This window comes from Suillus subaureus (genome assembly GCF_016647635.1).
Source record: "Suillus subaureus strain MN1 chromosome Unknown BJ212scaffold_415, whole genome shotgun sequence".
NCBI classification, from domain to species: Eukaryota; Fungi; Basidiomycota; class Agaricomycetes; order Boletales; family Suillaceae; genus Suillus; species Suillus subaureus.
Window position 1 is genome coordinate 1 of NW_024538971.1, and position 16,293 is coordinate 16,293.

Here is a 16,293-nt window from a genome sequence, read left to right on the forward strand (position 1 = left end):
CCAGCCGAATGGTCTTCACTGTGAGCGCATTGGTGAACTCCGAGTCTATCGTGACAGCCGACACTGCAGCAGAACCTGACACGGAATTACTGTACGGCGGAGAGTCATATTCTGGAATATGGGATGAGGGTTCCTTATCGTCTTGAATGAGCATAGCGGTAGTATGTAGCTGCGGTTCTTCCTTGCTCTGCAGTATCATTTTGACAGCACGGTACTAGTGGAAATAGCCAGAAGCCCATTACCAAAGTGGGTCACGGTGGACCCCGAGCACAGTATTATCCTGAACGGAACTGCACATCCCCAGGCTGCGCAGCTGCGGGTGCCTGAAGCGTTCACAACTGTAACTGTCATAGGTTGACCGGTCAAGTTTAAGTACCGCGTCGCGTGATATTGGAAGAAATTGACAAATATTCTTGGCCTATTCCGTACTCTAGTAGTGGGATTCAAAGTAAATTTTTGAATATCAAGAAACACGCTGAAAGCGCGTTGAAAAGTGTTTGAAAGAATTGCGAAACTTTTCAAAGTGTGAATTTAAACTCCGCTCGATTACCTTAGCCACGCATACAAGTCGACGATTAGGGGTTAGGGTTAGACGCAATGCCTCGAACATCCGTTGCGTCAAGACCTCTTACACCAGCTAGATGCTGCTTCGCTGCAAGTTGCATTGGCTCGTATAGAGCATGCTAGATGTAATACAGAAGATTCTGAATCATCCAGCTCCAATAGCTCAATCTTAAGTCCTATGATTATATCCCCAATATCTCCTCTATCAGATATGTCTGATGGTTCAACTAACTCAAGTACCGACTTCTCCGATATTGATCTACACTTTCTGTGCCTTTTGGGAGATATTGTGGCACTTTGTGATGAAATAGAGAGAGCACGAGTTGTTACGGCGAACTAGGATAGGCGCAATGACAGATACTCGATAAGAGTAATGTCTGCAGTTGAGTCAAGACCTCACAAATGTAAGGCTTCTTAAGACAAGTCGGAGAGAGTGTCTCTGACTTGAATATCGGTATCGGACAACTTAGGATTGGGGGTCCTAAGCGAAGGATGTTTCAGGTGAGAACCTAGTAGATTAAAGTGAAGATCTGCTAAGTACATGACTGAGCTAATATAGACGTAGCTGTATTTAGGGCAGGTACGTATACGTCATTGAGACGAGTCAGAGATAAGGATGAGTCATCTAGCGATGGCAGTGGCGATCGTGATGTAATACAGATATAGTAAGAGACTGGTCTAGTGATGGCACAATGAGGTGCGGTCATGATGTAATACACAGAAGAGGAAGAAAATGAGACAGGGGTAGACATGATTGTAACACAAGTCCTCCATCACCCTGACGAGCCCCCATGCATGCACTGCAGATTCAGCTCTTACCTCATTTGCTGCCCATCACCCAGATCTCTTTCACCAGAAATTGCATGTATACCCTGATGTTTTTGATGACATCCTCGACTATATCAGCGATAGTCCCATTTTCCAAAACCACTCGAACAACCATCAGCTTCCCATCACCCTACAGCTTGCAATCTTTCTAAATTGTGCAGGTCACTATGGCAACACGATAGCTAATAAATATGTCTGCCAATGGGTGGGTGTTAGTGTCAGATCAGTCACTAACTGCACCAATCGTGTCATGATTGCTCTACTTGAGCATCATGATGAATTCATCTTCTTCCCAAGTCTCACTTTGAATGATGCTGCTCGTGCCCAAGACTATGTCTTGAAGATCTGCCCACAATGGTGTAATGGTATCTTTGCTATGGACGGCTCTATGGTTAACCTCTGCTATAAGCTGGGGCTCTTCGGAGACACGTTTTACAACTGCAAGTCTGATTTCTCCCTCAATTGCCAGGTATGTTGTTTTTCTTCTCAAATTTCAACTGATAGACCTCTTATAGGTAGTGGTAATGCCTCATAACCTCCTTATTGTGGATTATTCAATCAGCCATGTCAGTAGCGCACACGACGCATATGCTTTCCACTCAACATGCATTTTTCAAGAGCATGAGATGCTCCTTGGAGACAAGCACTGGATCTGGGCCAATAGCACTTACCCTTTGGAGACCTGGTGCATTGTGCCATTCAAGAAGCCACACAATGGTGCACTGAAGTGGGAGCAAAAAAAATTCAACTTTAATCTGTCTACAGTACATGTACTATTTTTTTTCGTTGCATGTACTTACTAATTTTTGGACTTAGGTCCATGTTTGTATCCAGCATGCCTTTGCAGTGCTCAAAGGCCATTTTCAGTCCCTCCACGAGCTTCGACATCTGATACAGACTGAGAAGCACCTTGAGTACACTTCATACTGGATTATGTGCTGCTTGATCCTCCACAATATGGTCATCTGGTTCAAGGAACAGCATTGCGTCGACACTACAGATTGGGCCAGGAGGCAGGATGGGTCTGTAGAGGAGCAGGAGGAGGAGGATGTTGGCAAGGATGGAGCCGGTGATATGACATATGCAGGAACTCCTGGACAGGCGTCTTGCAGTCAGTTGATGGACCACTTGCTTGTCACGCTTGAGAGGTGGAGGCAGGCAGAGCAGGAGCAGACAAGGCACAACAGGTAACAGTAGGGACACACAACATGTAAAGCATACTGGACATACAACAATGAGATTAGGAATGCGCATATCAACATGACACGAATGAAAGACAAATGTATTATGAATTAAGTGGATGAGGAACCCCCCTTTGATGAAGACACTTCTTTCAGGTTGATCAACTCGATTTCAAGGTAAAGGGCAGCTGCCTTCTCAGACTGAACTTTGGCCTGTGCTTTGAGAAGACGAAGCTCGAGTGCTTTTGCCTCCTGTGACCACACATGCACTGAAGCAGCTTCATCACACTCTATTGCACCCTGGTCTCATTGGAATTGGAGCTCACACTCTTGGCGGAGAGCATTGACCTTGGCGATTTTATACTTGGAGGAAGCTGCCTTTGCAGAGTAGATGTAACTCATATCATCAGTAAGAGACCCCACCTGGTCAAGCACATCTGATGTTCCCGATTGAACATGCTGAAGGTTCAACAGCTCTGCTAGGCTTGCAGAGCAAAAGAAAGAAAGAGAACCTCTACCTCTGGGGTGAGAGGAAGGCTACTGACTCTCTAGGTGTTGGTCAAAGTGCGCCAGGTGATATGTTCGACCCTTAGGGGAAGCAAGGAAAGCAAGATCCACTGGGTGATGCCAGATCAACTCTGGTGAAGCACACACGGGAATATAGAGTGCGTAGGAGCGCGAAGTGTGGGAATAGAGCATGTGTGGTGTGTGGACGTGTAAAGACTGAAAGATGGTGTGAGGGTGTGTGCTGGGACTGCTGAGAGGAGACTGATGATAGTAGACTGTTGCTGATGGCTAGGGTGACAACTAATGATGGATGCTAACTCATGATAATTCTAACTGCTAGATGCTACTAGACATGATGGTAGTAGGTGTATCTCTCTGGTGGTGGTTGGTGTATGAAAACTTCCTAGGCCACAGGTAAGCTGTGCCTAGGCGTGCTCCCAGGGCTCAAAAGCGAATAGGGAGCGCTCTAAGTATGTAAGTAAGGGTCCATGATGAAATAATGTCATACAAATACTAAATATGGTCTGATAATGAGAATAAACAAGAAAGGACTCACTAGGGAACTGGTTGGATGATGGATGGATGCTCTGGGATGCTGCATGACAATGTGTGACTGAGTGTGGGAAGAGCACACTAAGCGCATGTGCGGGAATGTGTCACATAGTGTGGGAAAGCATCATGCCTCTGGCGCATTTCGCAGGAAAGTCATAGATGGTGAGTCATACACTATACCAATCGTCATGAGTTGTAATATGGGCAATATACACCTAGAGGAATCTTGTTCCCTACAATGCCCTGAAAGGTTGCGCTTGTGCTGAGTTTGTCGGCATGAGGGCTGTGAGTCTACACAGGACGATGAAGAGAATGTCCATGCAGATGAGCTGGGGGTATTGGATGACAAGGATGCCATAGATGCTGGCTTTTTTGCATGAGGGGGGCCACAATTCATGGCATGACTGACATGAGACTTGCCAGTGAAAGCCACTTCACAGCGATCATACTCAGAGGCATGATTTAATGGCTTGAAGGTAGGGTGTGGTGAGGGGGACATTTGGTATGGGTGTTTGCTGCTTAGATGCTGCCAAGTATCGCTCTGATCCCCATAGTTATCTTCCTCCATCTCCAAGTCCTCAGCACCACCATCCCAATTTCCACCACCCATTGTGTAGTCCAACTCTTCAGGCACAGGGTCATAGTTGTTATATGTAGGGTCATAGTCATCATGTGCAGGGTCATAGGCCTCAGCAAAGGTGGCAGGTGGGGTGCTGTCAGCAGGAGGGTTGGGTATGTTAGAGGTGGTAGTGCGAGGAGCATCATCATCCAGGAGGTCGTCAGGATCAAAATCTAAAGCCCTCTCTTTCCCCTTTGGTTGCAAGCATACCACAGAGCTAGAGGCAATTGGTTTGGTTTTAGGTTGGGTGAGCATGTGGAGGCCACCAGCACGATCTTTGCCAGGAACAGAGGAGAAGGTCTTCAGAGAAAAGGCAGGGTTGTCCTTCCACAACGCATCAAGGTCTTCAAACTACAGAAATTCAGATGCTACTTGTGCTGTGATTTTTCTAGTTTGATAAGATAATTTAAATAATTTAAAACAAAACTTACCTTGGAGATTTACTTTAGCCTGAGGGTCGAGAGGGTTGATGCCAGCACCAGTCATCCCAAACCGAGCAATTGCAGCCTTATACTTCCCCCTAAGACTGAGATTTTGTCATTAGTATGTACAGACAAGATGGGAACAAAGTACATACTATGCAAGGCAATTGGCAACAGCTTGTCCAAACTTTGGCCTATTCTCTTCTACAGCATACTGGGGCCCATATACTGGGTCATTGGTGAAGATATGTTTGGCAATTACAAGGTGGATTTCGGCTTTACTCCTGCCAGAAGGACGATCAGTGCTGATTGTCATGTCGCATTGCTTTTTGTTGTCGGAGAAGAGTATGTGACAGTCAGGTGAATGCACAGCAAGCCAGGATACAAGGGGGGTAGTGCGATCATGGTTGACAGTTTCCCATCTGATCTTGGAAGGGGCAAAGTTGGTATCATCCCCAGGAGTCGGAGTGGCATCTCCATCATTCAGATCTGCTGCATGTTGATATTGGGGGGGGGGTCTGGATGGTCGGTACCTCCTCCTCCTCCTCCTCCTCCTCCTCCCCTCCCATGAGTCACAATAGTGATATCCCTTGCCCTTGCCCTAGCCCTAGCCCTAGCCCTAGCCCTCCCCCTGCCACGCGAAGGTTGCAGTGGTTGTGGTGGTTGTGGTGGTTGTGGTGGTTGTGGTGGTTGTGGTGGTTGCGGTGGTTGCAGTGGTTGTGATGGTGGTTGGAGCTGGCTCATATTCAGACCAGCAGATATTTGAGAAAGCTGTTGGAGGCATGCTGAACGTCTTACAGTGGATGGGCATATTGGGGGCATCGTTCATGTGTAGCATGAAGTGTTGATTTCAGACTCCGATGCCTGCTGCCAGGGTTCTGAAAAGTTTGCATGTTCGTTAATGCTTTCAGGGAAGTTTCAAGACCAGCTTTGAATCCCACTAGTATACTAAGGATCTACATGGAAGTTCAGAGAGCAAAAAAATCTGACAGTCGTGGAGTCCGGGAACTCGAGTTCATCGGATAATTTGGGGATCACGTCGAGAAAAATCTGGGCCTGGCCGGGAATTGAACCCGGGACCTCCTCGATATTGACTACCGCCCTAACAAGGAATCATACTACTAGACCACCAGGCCATGGTGGTCGACTCAGCCTTAGTATATCATCAGCACTCATTGCTTTTCCGGGCCTTGAAAGCTTGAAGCTCCGGTAGTACGTGTGAATCATAGTGTCCATATTTCAAGAATTAGGCGCCATAGACGAATGAAACAAGTCGTTCTTTCAATATGTAAGAATATATGGTCAAGATTCAGGGATACGCTGGCGGCATTGATTTAACATTGAATGTTCATGAACTTCTTGCAACGTTGATCGCTGAGCTATGGGTGATAATCTTTAGAATTCAATAGACGTAAACAGGTCGGATCACTACCGTAAGTAGTCTTCCCTCTTCCAGCTCTTCCAGTGTCCGCAGCGTGTTGCCTGTAGTCGGCCTGCAGGTGCAGCAGTGGAATATATAGGACGCTGGCGACGATAAGTATGGCATCCGTAACTCAGTATGCCCACACGGATCACCTCGGGCAGATCTTTCAAGGCCTGCGGAGCGCTGCCCACGATGCTCGATTGCAAGCTGCAACAGAGTTGCGTCGTTATGTGCGTCCATTGTTCATGCATGGGAACCACTTCTCATGGTCTAGCAGGTTGCAATGACTGTCGCAGAAATGCCATCTGATGCGGTTGCAAAACTTTGGGATGATGACATCAACAAACGCCTATTCGACCTAATGCACAGCCAGAATAATGTAGATAGATTAGGCGGACTTCTGGCCATAGGTGCGTCCAAACGTCACAGTGCCATGGCCGTATAACTCATGTTACTTAGATCACCTCCTTGAAAGTGAAGGAGAGGACACTATTGGTTCAAAGAAGTATCTCTTTCGGTTTTACAACTACGTCAAGCAGCTACTGCCAAATCACGATGTCAACATCATGCTGGCCGCATCTAAGACACTCGGCCAAATTGCTGCAATCGGCGGGGCCGACTTTGGAGAACGATTTATGGAATTAGAAGTTCCAGCCGCAGTAGAACTGTTGCAGGGTGACAAGCAGGAGTCCCCCCGCTATGCTGGAGTGCTCATCCTGAAGGAACTCGCACGCAACAGTGCGATATATTTTCACTCCCACATCAGCCTCGTATTTGACAAGATACTCATACCTCTTCGGGATTCTCGAAATATTGTCAGGGAGGGAGCTGCAGAGCTTCTTGCTGCATGTCTTGAGATTGTTACGACACGTGAACGGCAAACACGTACAACTTACCTCATGAAGATTCTTCAGGATGCACAACTGGGACTCAAAATGTCTCAACCTGAAGTCATTCATGGGTCTCTTCTCACATACCGAGAGCTGTTGTTACATGGCGATATGGCAAGTGATTTCAACGCCGTCATCGCATTTGAATGATATTTGTCTTCAGTTTATGAGGGAATCGTTTTTGGATACTGCGGAACAAATTCTTCGCTTCAAATCGCATCGAGACGGTCTCGTTCGCAAGATGGTCATCACCCTAATACCAACTCTCGCTGCCTACGAAACGCAGGTCTTCTCGGAACATCACCTGCACAAATCCATGGGACATCTACTGACGCAGCTGGAAAAGCCAAACGAGAGGTCCTTTGGTTCGCACTCCCTTATCAGTCAACATGCTACATATTGATTTATTTTTATCAGCATTCATCGCCATCGGTCACACTGCCACTGCTGTAGGAAGTGATATGAAACCTTTCCTCGACTCTATCATGGCTCAAATTAAGTTTGGTTTACAAGCTAGGGGGTACGTCTTATACAGACTGTTGTATGCGGTCATCATAATTCTTTCTACAGAAAAAAGAATGCTCCTTCTGAAGAACCTATTTTCCAATGCGTTGGAATGCTTGCTTCGGCTGTTGGTCCAAATCTCACGAAGCTTCTTCACGATCAACTTGATTTATTCTTTGCGTGTGGCCTGAGTGAGCCTCTTAGACAGGCGCTGATGGCCATTGCACGTAATATCCCTCCTTTGCTAAAGACTATTCAAGGTGCGTCAGTTGACATCACACATGACATTCTTATCAAATCAAACACCTCGTCAGACCGTCTACTGGATCTGCTTTCCATGATCTTATGTGGACAGCCTTATAAGGCCATCGGAGCTCCACCTTCCATTGTCAGGAGTGACGTCTCTGCGTTTACAAGAGACTTGAGCTCATCCCAGGTGAGTTTTTTCACACATCTGTCGATCATACTAAACATGACTCGCGAAGACCGCTAGGAGTGGTAAGAGTCCTGAGCTCATCACACTTGCGTTGTCCACGCTTGGCACCTTTGACTTCAGCGGTGAGCTACCTGCTGCTATTGAATATAGTGTACTCAACATGAGCAGGTCATATTCTGAACGAATTTGTCCGCAATGCTGCTCTTCCTTACCTGGAAGACGACAATGCAGATGTTCGGCGTGCTGGTGCTCTCACGTGTTGTAGGCTGTTCGTCAGGGACCCAATTTGTTACCAAGCGAGTAGTCACGCGATTGAAATAATCAGTGACGTTCTCGACAAACTCCTCACAGTAGGCATTGCAGACCCGGGTAAGTTCATTTGTTTCCCGACAGGCCACCTAACATAATTATTATTACTTGAAGACCCTACCATTCGGCAGACTGTCCTGTCCTCTCTTCATGAAAGGTTCGATAAGCACTTGGCGCAAGCAGAGAATGTCAGGTCAATCTTTATCGCCCTCAATGATGAGGTCTTCGAGAATCGTGTTACTACTGTTACTTTGATTGGACGTCTTGCCAAGCATAACCCTGCCTACGTCATGCCCTCCTTGCGCAAGGCCCTGATACAACTACTGACAGAGTTAGAATACTCAACTGTGATGTGTGTGCATTTATCCCCGTGAACTAGAACAAACCATGATTATCTCTACAGGCGAAATCGCGAAGACTGCACTCGTCTTCTCACTCTCCTAGTGGGCGCGACTCAACGTCTCATAAAGCCATACGCACTCCCTATGCTCCGCGTCCTACTGCAGAAGGCGAATGATAGCAACCCGGCTGTAGCTGCCAATGTTCTTATGTGTCTCGGGGAACTGGCAGCTGTTGGCGGGGAAGATGTGGCTCCTCATATCCCGGAGCTCATGCAGGTCATCATCTCCAGACTCTCCGACCCGGCTCATGTCAAGCGTGACGCTGCTCTCCACACTCTCGGCCAGTTGTGCTCCAGCACCGGGTATGTTATAACACCCCTGGTAGACTATCCTCAGTTGCTTCCGATCTTGGGACGCATTCTGAGAAGCGAATCCGCTCCGCATGCACGCCGTGAGGTTGTAAGGGAAGTAGTCAAAGTTCTTGGTATCCTTGGAGCTCTGGATCCATACAGGCGAAAGGTTTGTTTGGTATGCGTTTCCGCTTCAATTTACTGACACTTCCTTAGACAAGGCCGGATGAGGAAGCCACGAACGAAACCCCACTTCCTGCTGTCAATGCTGTCGCCATTTCTCAGACAGGATCATTGACAGGTAGCGACGACTACTACCAGACCGTTGTGATCACGTCTCTTCTGGCTGTTTTGAAGGATCAGTCACTTAGCAATCATCACCACACCGTCATCGAAGCGATTATGAACATTTTCAGGACGCAAGGGTTGAAATGTGTTGCCTTCCTACCGCAGGTGCATTGGCTCTCTTGCTGCTGCATGATCAAATGTTGTACTAACCCGAATTTTTCAAAAGATTATTCCTGCCTTTACTGCTGTGGCTCGCACCTCTACAGCCCGTTTGCAAGAATTTCACCTGCAGCAATTGGCTATTCTGGTTGGGATCATTAAGCAACACATTCGCAATTATATGCCAGAGGTCTTTAGCCTCGTGACAGAGCTTTGGGAGAACGCCTCCCTTCAGCTTCCCATAGTATCGTTGATTGAGGCGCTTGGGAAGGCTTTGGACGCCGAGTTCAAACCCTTTCTGCCAACTATCCTGCCTCATCTTCTTAAAGTCTTCGAGGGAGACCTCGAGAAGAAAATGGCTACTCAAATCAAAATTTTTGATTCTTTCCTCACATTCGGGGCAAATATTGAAGAGTACCTTCACCTCGTCATCCCTGTGATTGTCAAATCTGCCGAACGACCTGATGCTACCACCCAGCTCCGCAAGAAAGCAATACAGACTATAGCCCATTTATCCCTCCGCGTCAATTTCTCCGACCATGCTTCTCGCATCGTGCACCCCTTGATCCGTGTGCTAGAGGGAAACAACAACGAGCTCCGGCAGGCGGTGATGGACACCCTGTGCGCACTAGTTGCCCAACTTGGATCCGACTTTGCTATCTTCGTGCCCACTATCAACAAGGTGCGCATCATCGAGTCTATTCCTCCTTTTTAGATTATTGACAGCAAGATAGTGCCTGCTCCGGAACCGTATCTCTCATCCCCGGTACGAGAATTTGATATCGAAGCTCCTGAATGGGGAATGTCTACCGCAAGAGCCGGGCACTCATGACTTGCTGTATGTCTCTTTTTGACAACTTCACGACGTCAGTTCCTGATGTTCCTTCAGTGAATCTAAGGCAGCAGAAATCTCTGTACCTGCGGAAGCGGCTAAATTGACTGTAAACCAACAGCATCTGAAGCAAGCGTGGGACGTGTCCTCCGTGAGCACAAGGGAGGATTGGACAGAGTGGATGCACCGCCTTTCTGTGGAGTTGATGAAGGAATCTCCATCGCACGCGCTTCGGGCTTGTATGAGTCTTGTCGATATTCATCCTCCTTTGGCGAAAGAACTGTTCAACGCAGCATTCATATCCTGCTGGACGGAACTCTACGATCAGTATCAAGTGAATCCACTTTGTACTCATGACCGATTTATGCTAACCACTTAATCAGGAAGGACTGGTGCGATCCATCGAATGCGCCGTCGCCTCCACCACTGCTCCATCTGATCTCGTGCACCGACTGCTTAGCTTAGCTGAGTTCATGGAACATGAGGAGAAGCCACTCCCCATTGAGCACCGCACTCTGGGAGAGTATGCCATGAGGTTCCATGCCTACGCAAAAGCTCTTCACTATAAGGAGCTAGAATTCTTTACCGAAACCTCCCCGAACATTATCGAAGCGTTAATCGGAATCAACACCAAGCTACAGCAACACGACGCCGCTTGGGGCACTCTCATTATTGCGAGAGAGCAGTACGACGTCAGCAAGCATGAGGAATGGTACGAGCGCCTGGGCAGATGGCAAGAGGCACTCAACGCGTATGAGAAGAAAGCCCAAGAGGACCCAGACGCACCCGACGTCCAGATCGGGCGTATGAAATGTCTGCATGCACTGGGTGAATGGGATCAGCTTGCCGCTCAAGTAGATGAGAATTGGTCAAATGCCAATCACGAAGACCGCCGCGAAATAGCTCCGATGGCTGCTGCAGCGGCATGGTCGCTTCGTGAATGGGATTCAATGGATGATTATATCGCTGCCATGAGAGCCGATTCTCCGGATAGAGCGTTTTACAAGGCTATTCTTTCTGTACATCAGAATCAGTTCCCAAAGGCTCTCAAGGAGATTGGCAAAGCAAGAGACTTACTCGAGCCGGAGTTGACTTCCTTTGTTGGAGAAGGATACGGCCGATCTTACAAGTGAGTTAGGCCTTGTGCCCTGAGTTTTTCATGTGCTAACATAGTTCAGCACTCTTGTTCGCGCGCAGATGCTCTCGGAGCTGGAGGAAATTATTGTATATAAACAGTATGCAGATCAAACCGACCGCCAGGCAGCAATGCGAAAAACTTGGATGAAGAGGTGTGTATTCGAAACATGTGCAATACTTGCGCTCACCCTTCTTCACAAGACTGCAAGGCTGTCAACCAGATGTCGAAACCTGGCAGCGGATTCTGCAAGTTAGGGCCCTTGTCCTCAACCCAGAGGATGATCCTGTTATGTGGATCAAATTCGCGAACCTGTGCCGCAAGTCAGACCGTATGGCATTAGCAGAGAAGACGATCAATTCATTGCTTTCACCAGAAAGGGTGCGTGAATGACAACGGTAATATATTACAATGATTCCATTTTTTGTTTTGTTTTCAGCTACAGCATCTTCGAGACGACCAGCACATGAAAGCTCCTCCAAACGTTGTCTACGCACAACTCAAATACATGTGGTCCACCGGCGCTCGTGAGGAAAGTCTCAACTTCTTGCGGCAATTCTCTGCAAGCCTCGCGAGGGATTTGCAGGTGGAATCTAAGGATCACTCACAAAGATCTGGTGTTGGTAAACCTAAGTTAGATGAACTCTCACGTCTTCTCGCTCGTTGTTACTTCAAACAAGGGCAATGGCAAGTAGAACTGAAGGAAGATTGGGGCGCTGTACGTGGGTTGATACTAGTCATATCTCTTACTCACCAGCTGGTCAGCGGAATGTCAAAGATATACTGCATTCGTACCTTCTGGCAACCCACTATGATCCCAATTGGTATAAGGCCTGGCATACGTGGGCGCTGGCTAATTTCGAGGTCATTGGCCATCTGGAAAGTCAAAAGGAAAGCACGGCTGTCGACATCCCTGGGAGTGGGCTTGCTGCCCATATCGTGCAGGCTGTTCAAGGTCAGCTTGTTCTTTCTAAAGTTCAGGTTCCCACTCACTCTGAAATAGGATTCTTTCGCTCAATTGGCCTCCGAAATGAGAATGCTTTACAGGATACTCTTAGGTTACTCACGTTGTGGTTCAAGTTTGGCGCACACGACGATGTCAGTCAGGCTATGGCCAGTGGCTTCTCCGTGGTCGAGGTTGATACGTGGTTGGAAGTCATTCCTCAGGTGAGCGCAGATTAGCATTAGACCTGTCTCTCGTTGAAATATTCCCTTAGATCATTGCCCGCATCCAAACTCCAAGCATTAATGTGCGGCGAAATATCAACAACCTTCTTACCGAAGTCGGAAAGCATCACCCCCAGGCTCTTATATATCCATTGACTGTGGCTTCCAAGTCCTCCAGCATATCTCGGAAGAATGCAGCCCTGGCCATTATGGACAGAATGAGAGAACACAGCCCTATCATCGTGGAACAGGCACTTGTCGTCAGTCATGAACTCATCCGAGTTGCCATTCTTTGGCACGAGATGTGGCACGAAGGTTTAGAGGAAGCCTCTCGTCTTTTCTTCAACGACAAGAATCCCGAGGGGATGATTGCGACTTTGGAGCCCCTCCATGAGATGCTCGAAGCTGTAAGTGCACTCACTCGAAGTTTATCAGAAAAGTTGCTCATGCATCACGGACTAGGGGCCAACAACAGCTAGGGAGACATCATTCGCGCAGACATTTGGCCGCGATTTGCATGAAGCTCGGGAGGCTTGTCGGCGGTACCGTGCATTCGGTGAGATGTCAGAGCTGAACAGGCTTGGGACATCTACTATGGGGTAAGACTTTGGGAAGCAGATGATCAACTCTGTTTGCTTATCTTTCGTGTCCTTTCAGGTCTTCAGAAAAGTAGGAGAAACAGTTACCTCAATTGACGACCTTGGACCTGCAATATGTGTCACCGCAACTGCTAAAAGCCCGCGATCTTGATCTGGCGATGCCCGGTATGTACCTTGGATTTTACTTTGGTACCGCATTGTACTCACTGGCCGACTTAAGGAACATATCAGAGTGGTCGAGACGTCGTTCGCATTGCATCATTCGCTACCAAGCTCACTGTTATAGCTTCCAAGCAGCGGCCACGGCGACTATCCCTGAAGGGCAGTGATGGCCAAGACTACCAATATGGTTTGAAAGGTAACAGAACAGTTACCCCAGCACTGCGACATCGCTTATTCCTTTATATACAGGGCACGAAGACTTGCGTCAAGACGAGCGTGTTATGCAGCTGTTCAGCCTTGTCAATACCCTTCTGTCTGTTGACACCAATAGCTTCAAGCGACGCTTACAGCATCCAACGTTACTCTGTCATTCCATTGGCACCCAACGCCGGTCTCTTTGGCTGGGTAAAGGACAGCGATACTTTGCATGTCCTTGTTCGCGACTATCGAGACTCTCGCAAAGTTCTTTTGAACATAGAGTATCGACTAATGCTTCAGGTATTCATTACCATTCAAAGGGCATGTCTCATCTGCTGATATATCCCAGATGGCACCGGACTACGAGAATCTAACGCTACTGCAAAAGGTTGAGGTATTTGAATATGCCTTAGAGAATACCACCGGTCAGGATCTTTATCGCGTCCTATGGCTGAAGAGCGCAAATTCGGAGCACTGGCTTGAGCGCCGTGCGACCTATACTCGCTCTCTGGCAGTGAATAGCATGGTTGGCCATATTCTGGGTCTCGGAGATCGCCACCCGTCTAATCTTTTACTGGAACGCACGACCGGCAAAGTTGTTCATATCGACTTCGGTGACTGTTTGAAGTTGCTATGCACCGCGAGAAGTTCCCCGAAAAGATTCCGTTCAGACTTACTCGTATGCTCACACATGCCATGGAGGTAATTTGTATAACAGACCGTAGGCATTCTCAAGCTCACTGACGTTGCAGATAAGCGGCATTGAAGGAAGTTTCCGGCATACCTGCGAAATTACCATGTCCGTACTGCGCGCAAACAAGGAGTCCCTGATGGCAGTCCTGGAGGCCTTCGTTTATGATCCCCTGATCAACTGGCGGCTTATGCAAGCCGACGTCGATTCACGCCGACCAGAAGGTGTGCCTCACTTTATTATCATTATTCCGACTGTCTCATGTGAATAGCAGATGGGGAAACCGATCCTGTTCGTGCTGCTGAGCTTGCTAAAGTATCGGGATTTCCTCAAGGTCCAACTCGCAAGCTGCGCGCAGATGAAAACGATATTTTTAACGGTAGGCATTCAGCGCACGCCCTGAAGGGAGAAACTAATTCTCTTGCAGAGGTTGTCGGGGGACCTGGAGCGAGGCAAGAGGTCCGGAACGAACGAGCATTACTTGTCTACAACCGTGTCCAGCACAAGCTCACAGGTCCATCCTTTCCCGTGTGTTTGCACCTTGCGTTACTGATGATTTCTCTCCATCGATAGGGCGTGACTTCAACCTGATATCGTCCTTCCCGTTACTGCTCAAGTGGATAAACTTATTTTACAGGCCACCTCACTTGAGAACCTCTGTCAATGTTTTTCTGGATGGTAGGATGAATTTGTTGTCTTGAATGTATTGAGCTCAATTATATTTCATAGGTGTGCATTTTGGTAGCCAGTGTCTGTTGTCCCGTCGATCTCACATAGATATCCACAATGTTCTACATTCTGTACCTATACAATAGCCATCTGCATGTTTTCCCTCTCTTACCAAACGTTCGACCCTTGAAATTTTGAAAGCTTGAGAGACCTCGATCAGTCAACTGCCGGCAGAAGCCGATCCATACGTGATGATTTCAGAAGGACTACATCCATTACTTATCCCATACTACTCGCACTTGTTCCTCTCACTTTCACCTGCACAAACTAAATACAGTACCATATGCCAAGGGGAATACCCAACGCGAAAAAAGATGACTCTGGTATGCGGTACACATCCATGCATGTGCCCCTGGCGTACGTGACACCTGCATGATTGTATTCGAGTGTTGATAATCGTGTCAGGCCAAACCCTAAGCATGTGGGCACTTCTTACTTGAAATCGGAGACACAGACCATTTGGTCGCGTAATGCAGCACGAAAGAAAGAATTGATGGCAGAGGAAACTGCTCCTTCATCAGAACAGCGGTGGGCAATTCGCATGATTGGACTGGTCTTTCATATGGTAATGCTAAGCTGCTCAGAATAGGCGTGGCTCTCACGTTATTGTTATCCACCCTGGATCGCGTTTTCTAAGAATCGGCAAGGCGTCGGATGTCACACCTGCGTCCATCCCAAATGTTATTGCGCGTAGGCACAAGCCACCGGTGCCAGTTCCGACATACGTCGAAGGTATTTCCCGTCCGAGAAAAGGGCAAGTGCCACAGCTATCCGTGTCTGCGAGTCCCGACGGAGACGAATATGCGGTCGATATCACTTCAGATGATCCTGTATATGCATTTCTTCCTTCACCATGCCGCATAGTGTGCTAAAGTGCCTATATAGTTTGATGCCAAAATGGGGTCAATTATTGTTTCTCTTCGCGAGCGGATGAGGTTCTACAAACTCCGCGTCACATGTAACGCTGCAAGGGTCGCGTCGACCTTTAACGAGCAATTCAAACCTGAAATCATCCCGGAAGTTAATGACCCGTTCCTTGTCGACTGGATCCAGGACCCCTTAGAAGATTCAGAAGTTTTAGTTGGCGAACGAGTATGTATCATACTTTAATTATAAGTGTTATTCTCTCAATCTTTCGCATTAGGCACTCCGGTTGTCCGATCCTCAACTCTTGAATTATTCAGTGAAGTGGCCGATCCATGGAAAGAACTTCAACACCAGGGATTATCCGTCACACCAAATGATACTGGATGACATTGAAACTATTATCAGCACTGTACTGAGTGAGAGGTTCAACGTAAGACGGCTTGATTACAAGGTTCGCCATCTTTCACTCCTCGTATAATTGGTATCAATCAATACCACTAGGACTATTCTGTTGTTCTTGTTATCCCAGACTTCTATGAT

At 47.7% G+C, this 16,293-nt stretch overlaps 1 protein-coding gene and 1 non-coding gene across 2 annotated transcripts; one reads left to right on the plus strand and one right to left on the minus strand.

The window, feature by feature from the left end:
* Positions 1–5,725: 5,725 nt before the first annotated feature.
* BJ212DRAFT_t156 lies at positions 5,726–5,809 on the minus strand. The gene has a single exon. It is a non-coding gene; the product is annotated as a tRNA-Pro (tRNA).
* A 9,962-nt stretch (positions 5,810–15,771) lies between these two features.
* Positions 15,772–16,293, plus strand: BJ212DRAFT_1252252 (uncharacterized protein; the record flags this gene model as incomplete). The annotated part of the gene is made up of 3 exons (XM_041329726.1): positions 15,772–15,978; positions 16,031–16,204; positions 16,255–16,293. Coding segments are annotated over 3 exons (420 nt in total), but the record flags the coding sequence as incomplete, so codon positions are not given.